The sequence below is a fragment of the Ranitomeya imitator genome, chromosome 4, assembly GCF_032444005.1.
Source record: "Ranitomeya imitator isolate aRanImi1 chromosome 4, aRanImi1.pri, whole genome shotgun sequence".
In the NCBI taxonomy this organism is placed as follows: domain Eukaryota; kingdom Metazoa; phylum Chordata; class Amphibia; order Anura; family Dendrobatidae; genus Ranitomeya; species Ranitomeya imitator.
The window spans coordinates 474,839,999-474,854,912 of NC_091285.1; the positions used below are offsets into that span (position 1 = coordinate 474,839,999).

At 41.7% G+C, this 14,914-nt stretch overlaps 1 protein-coding gene across 1 annotated transcript in view; it reads right to left on the reverse strand.

Moving 5' to 3' along the window:
* CHRNA7 (cholinergic receptor nicotinic alpha 7 subunit) overlaps window positions 1-14,914 on the reverse strand; it is a 622,924-nt gene that overhangs the window by 195,834 nt on the left and 412,176 nt on the right. Inside the window, exon 4 of the mRNA XM_069765888.1 lies at window positions 10,823-10,932. Within this exon, the coding sequence (XP_069621989.1) occupies window positions 10,823-10,932 (110 nt within the window). The remainder of the gene's footprint in view (window positions 1-10,822; window positions 10,933-14,914) is intronic.

Consider the following 14,914-nt stretch of genomic DNA (forward strand, 5'->3'; position numbering starts at 1 on the left):
CTCCCCCTCAACTAACACCGGGGCAGGAGGATCAACGGATGGAACCACAGGCGCCACGTATCTCTGCAATAACGACCTATGGAACACATTATGGATGGCAAAAGAAGCAGGAAGGGCCAAACGAAATGACACAGGATTGATAACCTCAGAAATCTTATACGGACCAATGAAATGAGGCTTAAACTTAGGAGAGGAAACCTTCATAGGAACATAACAAGATGACAACCAAACCAAATCCCCAACACGAAGTCGGGGACCCACACAGAGCCGGCGGTTAGCGAAACGTTGAGCCTTCTCCTGGGACAATGTCAAATTGTCCACCACATGAGTCCAAATCTGCTGCAACCTATCCACCACAGTATCTACACCAGGACAGTCTGAAGACTCAACCTGCCCTGAAGAGAAACGAGGATGGAAACCAGAATTGCAGAAAAACGGCGAAACCAAAGTAGCCGAGCTGGCCCGATTATTAAGGGCGAACTCAGCCAACGGCAAAAGGACACCCAATCATCCTGATCAGCAGAAACAAAGCATCTCAGATATGTTTCCAAAGTTTGATTAGTTTGTTCGGTTTGGCCATTAGTCTGAGGATGGAAAGCCGAGGAAAAAGACAAATCAATGCCCATCCTAGCACAAAAGGATCGCCAAAACCTTGAAACAAACTGGGAACCTCTGTCAGAAACGATGTTCTCCGGGATACCATGTAAACGAACCACATGCTGGAAAAATAATGGCACCAAATCAGAGGAGGAAGGCAATTTAGACAAAGGTACCAAATGGACCATCTTAGAAAAGCGATCACAAACCACCCAAATGACCGACATCTTTTGAGAGACGGGGAGATCCGAAATAAAATCCATAGAAATATGCGTCCAGGGCCTCTTCGGGACCGGCAAGGGCAAAAGCAACACACTGGCACGAGAACAGCAGGGCTTAGCCCGAGCACAAGTCCCACAGGACTGCACAAAAGAACGCACATCCCGTGACAAAGACGGCCACCAGAAGGATCTTGCCACCAAATCTCTGGTACCAAAGATTCCAGGATGCTTAGCCAACACTGAACAATGAATCTCAGAGATAACTCTACTAGTCCATCTATCAGGGACAAACAGTTTCTCCGCTGGGCAACGGTCAGGTCTATCAGCCTGAAATTTTTGCAGCACCCGCCGCAAATCAGGGGAGATGGCAGACAAAATTACCCCCTCTTTGAGAATACCCGCCGGCTCAGGAACACCCGGAGAGTCAGGCACAAAACTCCTTGACAGGGCATCAGCCTTCACATTCTTAGAGCCCGGAAGGTACGAAACCACAAAATCAAAACGGGAGAAAAATAACGACCATCGAGCCTGTCTCGGATTCAACCATTTGGCAGACTCAAGATAAGTCAAATTCTTGTGATCTGTCAAGACCACCACGCGATGCTTGGCTCCTTCCAGCCAATGACGCCACCCCTCGAATGCCCACTTCATGGCCAACAATTCACAATTACCAACATCATAGTTACGCTCAGCAGGCGAAAACTTTCTAGAAAAGAAAGCACATGGCTTCATCACCGAACCCTCAGAATTTCTTTGCGACAAAACAGCCCCTGCTCCAATCTCAGAAGTATCAACCTCAACCTGAAACGGAAGCGAAACATCTGGCTGGCACAACACAGGGGCAGAAGAAAAACGAAGCTTCAACTCCTGAAAAGCCTCTACAGCCGCAGAAGACCAATTGACCACATCAGCACCCTTCTTGGTCAAATCAGTCAACGGTTTAGCAACAGTAGAAAAATTAGCGATGAAGCGCCGATAAAAATTAGCAAAGCCCAGGAACTTTTGCAGGCTCTTCACAGATGTCGGCTGAGTCCAATCGTAAATGGCCTGGACTTTAACAGGGTCCATCTCGATAGTAGAAGGGGAAAAAATGAACCCCAAAAATGAAACCTTCTGAACTCCAAAGAGACACTTTGACCCCTTCACAAACAAGGAATTCACACGAAGGACCTGGAACACCATTCTGACCTGCTTCACATGAGACTCCCAATCATCTGAAAAGACCAAAATATTATCCAAATACACAATCAGGAATTTGTCCAGGTACTCTCAGAAGATGTCATGCATAAAGGACTGAAATACTGATGGAGCATTGGAAAGCCCGAATGGCATAACCAGGTACTCAAAATGGCCCTCGGGCGTATTAAATGCTGTTTCCCATTCATCGCCTTGTTTAATACGCACAAGATTATACCCCCCTCGAAGATCTATCTTGGTGAACCAACTAGCCCCTTTAATACGAGCAAACAAATCAGACAGCAACGGCAAAGGATACTGAAATTTGACTGTAATTTTATTAAGAAGGCGGTAATCAATACAAGGTCTCAAAGAACCATCCTTCTTGGCCACAAAAAAGAACCCTGCTCCTAACGGTGATAACGACGGGCGAATATGGCCTTTCTCCAAGGATTCCTTTATATAACTCCGCATAGCGGCGTGTTCTGGCACAGATAAATTGAACAATCGGCCCTTAGGAAACTTACTACCAGGAATCAAATTAATTGCACAATCGCAATCCCTATGAGGAGGTAGGGCACTGGCTTTGGGCTCATCAAATACATCCCGATAATCCGACAAAAACTCTGGAACTTCAGAAGGAGTGGAAGACGAAATAGACAAAAATGGAACATCACCATGTACCCCCTGGCAACCCCAGCTGGACACAGACATAGATTTCCAGTCCAATACTGGATTATGAACCTGTAGCCATTGCAACCCCAAAACGACCACATCATGCAGATTATGCAACACCAGAAAGCGGATATCCTCCTGATGCGCAGGAGCCATGCACATGGTCAATTGGGTCCAATACTGAGGCTTATTCTTGGCCAAAGGCGTAGCATCAATTCCTCTCAATGGAATAGGATACTGCAAGGGCTCCAAGAAAAAACCACAGCGCCTAGCATACTCCAAGTCCATCAAATTCAGGGCAGCGCCTGAATCCACAAATGCCATAACAGAATAGGATGACAAAGAGCAAATCAGAGTAACACACAATAGAAATTTAGACTGTATCGTACCAATGGTGGCAGACCTAGCGAACCGCTTAGTGCGCTTAGGACAATCGGAGATAGCATGAGTGGAATCACCACAGTAAAAACATAGCCCATTCCGACGTCTGTGTTCTTGCCGTTCAGCTCTGGTCAAAGTCCTATCACATTGCATAGGCTCAGGCCCATGCTCAGATAGTACCGCCAAATGGTGCAGCACTTTACGCTCACGCAAGCGTCGATCGATATGAATGGCCAAGGACATAGACTCATTCAGACCAGCAGGCATGGGAAACCCCACCATGATATCCTTAAGGGCTTCAGAGAGACCCTTTCTGAAGATTGCTGCCAGGGCACATTCATTCCACTGAGTGAGCACAGACCACTTTCTAAACTTCTGACAATATATCTCCGCTTCATCCTGACCCTGACACAGAGCCAGCAAGATTTTCTCTGCCTGATCCACTGAATTAGGTTCATCATAAAGCAATCCAAGCGCCAGGAAAAACGCATCAACATCACGCAATGCCGGATCTCCTGGCGCAAGGGAAAATGCACAGTCTTGAGGGTCACCACGTAACAAAGAAATAATGATCTTTACTTGTTGAACAGGGTCACCTGAGGAGCGAGGTTTCAAGGCAAGAAACAATTTACAATTATTTTTGAAATTCAAGAACTTAGATCTATCACCAAAAAACAAATCAGGAATTGGAATCCTAGGCTCTGACATCGGATTCTGAACCACAAAATCTTGAATGTTTTGTATCCTTGTAGTGAGATTATCCATCCAAGAGGACAGACCTTGAATGTCCATGTTTACACCAGTGTCCTGAACCACCCAGAGGTAAAGGGGAAAATAGAGACAAAACACACTGCAAAGAAAAAAAAATGGTCTCAGAACTTCTCTTATCCCTCTATTGAGATGCATTAGTACTTTGGGCCACCTGTACTGTTATGAGCTGGTGGTCAGGACAATAATGGACCTGGTGGTTAAGAGCACACGGAATGACCTGATAGTTACTGATAATAAGGACGAGCTCTGGGACGTGGGAACTCTGCTGACCGCAATCCCTAAACCTATCAAACACACTAGAAATAGCCGTGGATTGCACCTAACGCTCCCTATGCAACTCGGCACAGCCTAAGAAACTAGCTAGCCCTGAAGATAGAAAAATAAAGCCTACCTTGCCTCAGAGAAATTCCCCAAAGGAAAAGGCAGCCCCCCCACATATAATGACTGTGAGTAAAGATGAAAATACAAACACAGAGATGAAATAGATTTAGCAAAGTGAGGCCCGACTTACTGAACAGACCGAGGATAGGAAAGGTTACTTTGCGGTCAGCACAAAAACCTACAAAAAGACCACGCAGAGGGCGTAAAAAGACCCTCCGCACCGACTCACGGTGCGGAGGCGCTCCCTCTGCGTCCCAGAGCTTCCAGCAAGCAAGACAACAAATTAAATAGCAAGCTGGACCGAAAAATAGCAAACCAAAGAAATACAAGCTGGAATTTAGCTTCTGATGGGAAGACAGGTCACAAGAACGATCCAGGAGTGAACAGACCAATACTGGAACATTGACAGGTGGCATGGAGCAAAGATCTAAGTGGAGTTAAATAGAGCAGCAGATAACGAATTAACCTCATCACCTGTGAAACTCAGAAACACCCACCAGAGGAAGTCCATGGACAGAACCAGCCGAAGTACCATTCATGACCACAGGAGGGAGCCCGACAACAGAATTCACAACATGTGCCCCTGTGATTTCTGTGCCCCCAGTGATCTCTGTTTCCCCTGTGATCTCTCTTCTCCCCACAGCTACAGTTGGCCCAAAAGTATTTAGTCAGTCAGCAATAGTGCAAGTTCCACCACTTAAAAAGATGAGAGGCGTCTGTAATTTACATCATAGGTAGACCTCAACTATGGGAGACAAACTGAGAAAAAAAAATCCAGAAAATCACATTGTCTGTTTTTTTAACATTTTATTTGCATATTATGGTGGAAAATAAGTATTTGGTCAGAAACAAACAATCAAGATTTCAGGCTCTCACAGACCTGTAACTTCTTCTTTAAGAGTCTCCTCTTTCCTCCACTCATTACCTGTAGTAATAGCACCTGTTTAAACTTGTTATCAGTATAAAAAGACACCTGTGCACACCCTCAAACAGTCTGACTCCAAACTCCACTATAGTGAAGACCAAAGAGCTGTCAAAGGACACCAGAAACAAAATTGTAGCCCTGCACCAGGCTGGGAAGACTGAATCTGCAATAGCCAACCAGCTTGGAGTGAAAAAAATCAACAGTGGGAGCAATAATTAGAAAATGGAAGACATACAAGACCACTGATAATCTCCCTCGATCTGGGGCTCCACGCAAAATCCCACCCCGTGGGGTCAGAATGATCACAAGAACGGTGAGCAAAAATCCCAGAACCACGCGGGGGGACCTAGTGAATGAACTGCAGAGAGCTGGGACCAATGTAACAAGGCCTACCATAAGTAACACACTACGCCACCATGGACTCAGATCCTGCAGTGCCAGACGTGTCCCACTGCTTAAGCCAGTACATGTCCGGGCCCATCTGAAGTTTGCTAGAGAGCATTTGGATGATCCAGAGGAGTTTTGGGAGAATGTCCTATGGTCTGATGAAACCAAACTGGAACTGTTTGGTAGAAACACAACTTGTCGTGTTTGGAGGAAAAAGAATACTGAGTTGCATCCATCAAACACCATACCTACTGTAAAGCATGGTGGTGGAAACATCATGCTTTGGGGCTGTTTCTCTGCAAAGGGGCCAGGACGACTGATCCGGGTACATGAAAGAATGAATGGGGCCATGTATCGTGAGATTTTTAGTGCAAACCTCCTTCCATCAGCAAGGGCATTGAAGATGAAACGTGGCTGGGTCTTTCAACATGACAATGATCCAAAGCACACCGCCAGGGCAACGAAGGAGTGGCTTCGTAAGAAGCATTTCAAGGTCCTGGAGTGGCCTAGCCAGTCTTCAGATCTCAACCCTATAGAAAACCTTTGGAGGGAGTTGAAAGTCCGTGTTGCCAAGCGAAAAGCCAAAAACATCACTGCTCTAGAGGAGATCTGCATGGAGGAATGGGCCAACATACCAACAACAGTGTGTGGCAACCTTGTGAAGACTTAAAGAAAACGTTTGACCTCTGTCATTGCCAACAAAGGATATATTACAAAGTATTGAGATGAAATTTTGTTTCTGACCAAATACTTATTTTCCACCATAATATGCAAATAAAATGTTAAAAAACAGACAATGTGATTTTCTGGATTTTATTTTCTCAGTTTGTCTCCCATAGTTGAGGTCTACCTATGATGTAAATTACAGACGCCTCTCATCTTTTTAAGTGGTGGAACTTGCACTATTGCTGACTGACTAAATACTTTTTTGCCCCACTGTATATACCCCCTGTAATTTCTGTGCCCTCCAGCTATATGCCACCTGTGATCTCTGTGCCCCCCCAGCAATGTGTCCCCCTGTGATCTCTGTTCCCCCTGTGATCTCTCTGCCCCTCCAGTTATATGCCCTCTGTGATCTCTGTGTCCCTCCATGATTTCTGTGCCCCCCCAGGTATGTGTCCTCCTTTGATCTTTGTGCCCCCCTGTTATTTTTGTGCTCTCCAGCTATATGCCCCCTGTGATTTCTGTGCCCTCAGCTATATGCCCCCTGTGATCTCTGTGCCATCAGCTATGTGCATCCCTGTGATCTCTGTTGCTCCCAGCTTTGTGCCCCCCTCTGATCTATGTGCTCCACTGTGATACCTGTGCCCCCTGCTATGTACCCCCTGTGATATTTGGCCTCCCATGTGATCTGTGCCCCTTGTAATCTCTGTCCCCTCCAGCTATGGGCCCTCCTTTGATCTTTGTGCCCCTAGTGATCTTTGTGCCACCCCTGGAAGAGCAGCTGTGAGAAGCAACATACTGTAATCAGCATCACCTAACATCACAGCAGCACCAAAGAGAAGCAGCTCCAGCTGTCATATTAAGGGTGAGTTACCAAAATTAATTGTTTGACTAAATATACCGGGGTAATTTTGAAGGTGATCATTTTTATGTGGCTCCTGGATGATGGTAGAAATTTCCAAATGGCCCCGGCTGGAAAAAGGTTCCCCACCCCTGCTTTAAGGCTCATACTCATCTGTGCATAAATTGGACAAGTGCAATCTGATAAAAAATTTCATTCATCGATTTAGTGCTCATCTGCATTTTTTTTCTCAGCTAGGATCTGGATGAGAAAAAGATCAAAGCATGCTGCGAGTGGCCGAGTATATCATATGAGACTCGCCAGTGAAAGCGAATGGGTGAGAGAAAAACAACAGAGGCTGTAAGATTTTTACAGATACATCACCATTTTGTAGCATATAAACCTGTAAATGGTCCTGTAAATAATTGTAGAATAATAGGTACAGAGAAAAAAAAAACACATTGCATACGTATATCATAGTGATGTCATGCGCATGCTACGGTATATGTTTTCTAGATCAACATTGGAGCGATGTTTTAAATGCAGATGAGTGCAAGGCTGTATTTCATATACACTGCTCAAAGAAATAAAGGGAACACTTAAACAACAGAATATAACTCCAAGTAAATCAAACTTCTGTGAATTCAAACTGTCCACTTAGGAAGCAACACTATTTGACAATCAATTTCACATGCTGTTGTGCAAATGGAATAGACAACAGATGGAAATTATTGGCAATTATCAAGACACACTCAATAAAGGAGTGGTTCTGCAGGTGGGGACCACAGACCACATCTCAGTACCAATGCTTTCTGGCTGATGTTTTGGTCATTTGACTGATGGTTGTGCTTTCACACTCGTGGTAGCATGAGACTCTACAACCTACACAAGTGGCTCAGGTAGTGCAGCTCATCCAGGATGGCACATCAATGCGAGCTGTGGCAAGAAGGTTTGCTGTGTCTGTCAGCGTAGTGTCCAGAGGCTGGAGGCGCAACCAGGAGACAGGCCAGTACATCAGGAGACGTGGAGGGGGCCATAGGACGGCAACAACCCAGCAGGAGGACGTTACCTCAGCCTTTGTGCAAGGAGGAACAGGAGGAGCACTGTTAGAGCCCTGCAAAATGACCTCCAGCAGGCCACAAATGTGCATGTGTCTACACAAACGGTTAGAAACCGACTCCATGAGGATGATCTGAGTGCCCGACGTCCACAGATGGAGGTTGTGCTCACAGCCCAACACCATGCAGGACACTTGGCATTTGCCACAGAACACCAGAATTGGCAAATTTGCAAAAATTCGCCACTGACGAATCACAGATGAAAGCAGGTTCACACTGAGCACGTGTGACAGACGTGAAAGAGCCTGGAGATGCAGTGGAGAGAGATCTGCTGCCTGCAACATCCTTCAGCATGACCGGTTTGGCAGTGGGTCAGTAATGGTGTGGCATTTCTTTGGAGGGCCGCACAGCCTTCCATGTGCTCACTAGAGATAGCCTGACTGCTATTAGGTACCGAGATGAGATCCTCAGACCCCTTGTGAGACCATATCCTGTTGCGGTTGGCCCTGGGTTCCTCCTAATGCAGGACAATACCAGACCTCATGTGGCTGGAGTGTGTCAGCAGTTCGTGCAAGATGAAGGCATTGAAGTTATGGACTGGCCCGCCCGTTCCCCAGACCTGAATCCGATTGAACACATCTGGGACATCATGTCTCGCACCATCCATTAATGTCACATTGCACAACAGACTGTCCAGGAGTTGGCGGATGCTTTAGTCCAGGTCTGGGAAGAGATCCTTGAGGAGACCATTCGCCGCCTCATCAGGAGCATGCCCAGGTATTGTAGGGAAGTCATACAGGGAGGTAATTTCCTTGTCTTGAGGCATTTCCACTGAAGTTGGATCAGCCTGTAACTTCATTTCCCACTTTGATTTTGAACATCATTCCAACTCCAGACCTCCGTCGGATATTAGTTGTGATTTACATTGATAATTTTTAGGTTTTATTGTTCTCAACACATTCCACTATGTAATGAATAAAGATATACAACTGGAATATTTCATTCAGTGATATCTAGGATGTGGGATTTTAGTGTTCCCTTTATTTTTTTGACTAATGTATATTTCGTACTGGCTCTGAGTCATAATGGTAAAGTACATGAGACAAAAACTTCCAAAAGCCATAACTAGATGAATGGAAGTCACCGAGGGTCATGCGTAAAAAATTATATCAACCTTGTTGCCTTTGACAAGGGATGAGATGGTAGCTGTCATATTTAAACTAAAGTCTAGAAAATAGATCGGGCTTCTTTCTATTGGAAACACTTCAGTTATCTTTGTACTAGTTTCCATACAACATTGCCCCAGCTCCTCATGTTTCACCAATGTCCTGAGAATAATGTTATGACCACCATACATATGGGTTGCCCTAATACATACTTTAATTGTACCTAAGCAATGTTACATAGACATTTACCGGGGACGGACACATCCAGGAGACGGCAGCGCTGCAGGTAATCTCTGCTCCAGGCATTATTCCCAACATATTACACTATGGTATAGGACTTATCCTTGGTGACTTTTATCATACTGCCTAATATTATCAAGCAGGTACCTGCACATACTACTATTTTTTCACTGTATACTGGCCACACTTTTGCACCTTACATTGGTATACTGGCCGCACTTTTGCACCTTACTTTGGTATACGTATATACACACATCCTCTGCTGTATCTAGCAGTTTATATTCACCTTAGCTTTAGAGCACACCTCAGGCTACATAATTTTTACGTCTAGTGTGGTTGCATTTGCAACCCAATTTGTAAGGGTGTATCCCTGTACATATCATTGTACATACCATTGTTTACCATCATATTTATCCATTTTTGTGGGTATATTCTATTATTTCTGTCTTAGTTCTGTGTTTGGTGACATACATTTATTTATTCATCTATTTTTACTGTATTATCATGTAACCACTCCAGGACTCTGTTTCTCTGTCTCCTTAGTATAGTGCCCCCTTTTTTGGTTTCTTTTCCCCCTACCATATGGTGTATTTTTTCACAAATAAATTCTATTTAATACGATTATTTGGGCATGAGATCGGTTCTTTGTTCTCTTTTCTTGTGTATAATTTCCGATTTGTCCTTTACCATGTCCATATTGGGGTACATATGATATTTGGATTTAGAATAATACATTTCGTCTCTGTTGATAGTTTCTTACAAATTGACTGAATCATCTATGTATACCTTGCTTTGAGTTTGTTATTTATATTTTGTACTGGCTCTGAGTCATAATGGTAAAGTACATGAGACAAAAGCTTCCAAAAGCCATAACTAGATGAATGGAAGTCACTGAGGGTCATGCGTAAAAAATTATATCAACCTTGTTGCCTTTGGCAAGGGATGAGATGGTAGCTGTCAGATTGAAACTAAAGTCTAGAAAATAGATCGGGCTTCTTTCTATTGGAAACACTTCAGTTATCTTTGTACTAGTTTCCATACAACATTGTCCCAGCTCCTCATGTTTCACCAAGGTCCTGAGAATAATGTGATGACCACCATACATATGGGTTGCCCTAATACACACTTTAATTGTACCTAAGCAATGTTACATAGACATTTATCTGAGAAAGCATTATCGGATGATGAAGCTCTAACCTCATTTGTTGCATAATATGCTATTTCTCGATTGTGACACTGAAGCAGTCATGACGGCTCATTCTGTTACTACACCATTATGGATTATAATCTCTGGTTGTTAATCAGAGAAAAAAACTTTTTCGTGCAAGGCAAACACATACCTGTTATACAGAAGGATATCCGGCTTCCAAATTTGTCCATCTGGAAAGCGAACATTTTTCACTCCAGGATATTCAGACACATTCCACTGTAAATAGTAATCTGTCCAATACTAGAAGGATAAAAAAATAAATAAATTAGAAGCATTTAACTGTTACTTCTTGCTAGGGATTTATATAACGCCCAGCAAAATGTTCAGCTGTCACTCATAAGGGTATCACTTAACTCCCAAGGAATAAAATGATTGAAAGAAGAGGGCTTAGCTAACTTTAAAACGCCATTAGAAAGCACGCTATACAAGTCAGGGGCCATGATCTAACAGCAGGAGAGAGCTTACAAATGGACAGAACTCGAGTATGCCCGCATCTACGATTACATACTGCGCAGAGCAGACAATTGTCAAGCAGCTGATTGTTTAGCAGAAAACGTACAATAACTCTGATTGCATTTCTTTTCAAGAAGCGGAGTGGAATGGGCTCCTTTGTTGCAAAATGTTTCTTTGCGGTCAACTAGAAACTTGAAATGTTCTCCTGCCTTTTTTAGACTATGAAAATCATGATTTGTTACTTTGGAGCAAAACATACACATATTGTATTGAGTGAACTCTGGGTAGAAAAATGGATTTAGAGAAATAAATGCCATGAAAACTGCAGTGAAAGCTTTTAGGCTAAATTCTAGGATAACATTAACCTTTCTATAAGTTTTAATGTAGCACTCAGAGCAGCGCTATACAACTGTCTTCCCATGAGTCCTACCGGCTGCCTAGACTACCAGCGGTACTGTTCCCACAGGAATTAACAATGTCCTTGATTGATGTAGTATACGTTTAAAGCCTATTTCTGTTTTTATGCAATGTCTCCCCCGAATCATTATTCTTTTTAATCTAACATAGTATTATTCTTTTTCCTACATGCCACTTCCCCAATGTGAATTTGGGTGAGTTTCTTCTGGGTTTTCTTCCACATGTCAACATCAGAGTAATAGGTTAATTGCCATTGGTGTGTGTGTGACCTTAGGAAAAGTAAATTACTCTGTGAGTTAATCCTTGTACAGCTCTGTGAAGTATGTTCGCACTTTATAGGTTGAAAAAAAAAGAAATATGAAAACATTAACTTGTATGTTTTGGGCTGAGTGTGCATAATGATGACTTATGAAGTTTTCTCATGCTTCCAGTTGGCTAAGTAGGCAGAAGCTAAAAAAGATATATTCTTCTTGTCATGAAATATTCTTTATTCATAATAGGTGTTCCATGCATTTTAAATATTAAAAAATTATATAGTGCATATTTTAGCAGAGTTTTTTCATGTAGATTTATCTGGCTGAAAATGTTTAAAAATAATAATGTTGATGTGTTTTTAATGCAGTTTGTGTGTTTTCAGATGATTCAGTTGACAAATTTGCATTGTTTCCTTTAGCAGAAATGTTCCAAGAATTGATATGTTGCTTCTTTTTCTATATGAAAAAGACCATATGGAAGGAAAAATGCACCATGTGCACTGTGACCGTGTTTTTCTATTAAAATCAATAGAAAGCTTATTAAAATAAAATTTGAATCCACTCCAAAATCTACAAACTCTGTGTGAACATACTTTATTTTTTTTTACTCTCCAGTTAATCTGAGGCCACGTGTATGTATTTAGTATTTGGTGAGTATTTTACATCAGTATTTGTAAGAAAAACCAGGAGTGGAACAATCAGAGGAAAAGTATAATAGAAACACATCATTAGTTCTGCATTTATCACTCACTCCTGGTTTTGGATTACTAATACTGATGTAAAGTACTGACCAAATATTGAACATGTAAATGTGGCCTAGTACAGCATTCAAAAGAGTATGCCACTATTTTTCTGGGGTGCAAGAAAGTTTAGAGGAGTAGATATCCAATGTAGTCATGAGTTAGTTCAGTTCATGAAAAATTGGATGCAAGAATAAAGATTTTTCTTAGTTATTGTAACAGTGCCATGTTTACGTTTTTGATATTGGGCAAGGTATGTTTTGCCACCGATGTCGGTAATGCCACATCACCTTGTAAAAACCACAAAGAACAAGACAAGCAGAATACCCAGTAGCTTATGTCAGGCTGTGCTGGCTTTATACATGGATTAAAGTCATCTGCATGCATTTCTTAACAATGACAAGGTCAAGTAATCTGCATCATCTATAGAACAGCAACATACCGCCAAGAGAAGATATAAATGTCTAATTTGTAGCATCAAAGACACAATTACTTTTCACCATTATATGTTACTCAAATTTAGAAAAGGGGTAAGAATATTCAAAATGATTGATATCATTTTGAAACATACATTTAATAATCTGACAGAATTAATTTTCAATACAAAGAAAAAGAATTCCATGATATTCACGCAAGCAGAAATACAATGAAAGTAACTTACAGTTCTGAAATACATTATAAGCTTAAAAGAGACAAGAAATTATGCGGGAAATGGTCGGCATTTAAGGCAATTCACATAATTCATGTCATTTGAGCATTTCCTTTTCTCTATTCCAATAAATTTGCCATCTTAAAAAGAACAATTTCTCTGATTGCTGTCTTTATTTCTGTAAACCTGTATGTATAAAGACGCTTACTAAGGACTTTTAATTCAAAAAGCATAAAAAGACAAAAGAGGATTCAAAGGCAGCTATTTGCCAACAGGCAAATGATACATGAAGGCATTTTGGAGGTTAGTAGGAGAAGCTATTTTGTGGGATAACCAATAGAATTCAGTTTTACAATCGCCTCACGAGAATGTATAATTTAGGGTATCATACACGTGGCGCACAGAGTCCCTAAAGATCCATATTCCAGATGCTTATGCAGTCCATGTGTCGCAGTATACTTCCTGTAAAGGATTTGATCACCCTTCTTGAATCTTAAATATATTACAAGATCTGCACAAGATTGCTGAAGATAGGTTTTTTAAATTCTGCCATTCTTTCAATCAGTAAAGAATCTGTTGTCCTATTGCAAAAGAGCAGCTGTTAGCTACTTAAAATGAGATTTTTTAACCCTGCTGACTGCAGTATGCTTCTCTGAAACAGTTTAGTGGTACAGAAGTAGCAATTGTGAAGCATACCTGAGTGGTGCACTACATCATTATCACTTTTCACTTGCACAGTTTGTATACCATAGCCGATCATTTGATTGTTAGAGCAGACGCAGTTGGCATACAAATGATCAGTGAGTCAAATTAATGTTCATGGTGCAGTTAAAATTTAGCTAATGATTATTATGTATACTGTATAATTTAAAGTAGAGCAAGTATTACAATGCAGTCATCCACAATTCGGCAAGAGTCTGCCTGTATTGTACTTTATAAAAACCTATTCAAAAGTGAATATTCAGAGTCAAAATCCGGAGACTAAAATAGTTTTATTGAATAATGTTAAAACCAAGGAGAAACTGACAACAAATATCATAATACAAAAATATATATTGAGTACATAGATAGAGGCACAGATTCCATGACAAGTACATGTATAAATAAATAAATAAATATACCACCCCAAATAAAGTGCAAATATATAAACAGACTATAAAGACTGAATAAAGTGTATAAGTGAAATATAAAGGAGGGTATAAATACCAATATATTAGTGGTCCGTTACTCCCCAGGACTCCAGCTCCAACATATGTTTCACCACTGTGGCTTTTTCAAGGAGTCAATTGTACAGTATTTTACTTTAATAGCATGCATGCTTCCGTGTTTGAACTGTTTGAAAAATCGTGGTATGCCAGGCAGGTGTACTTTATAGATATGCCCATGACTACCCATCAATGCCTTGTAGGATCAGAGTCACACTATTGTAAAGTAAATGTAGGCATGCTGCTGACAATGCATTAGATTTTTTTTCTTAGTGAATAAATAACATGATGTATAATAGTAACCTATAAGTAATACTTAGCTTTGGCTCTTCCTTACTGCCCTGGTGCAGTGGTAATCTGGATAATGGAATTGTGGGGTTGATGTCAGCAGCCGGCACTGACATCAAGCCCACGTGTTAGTAATGGAGAGGTGCCTGTCAGATGCCCCCATTACTGAGTAGTCAAAAGAAATAAACATACACAAAGAAATCTTTAATTGAAAAA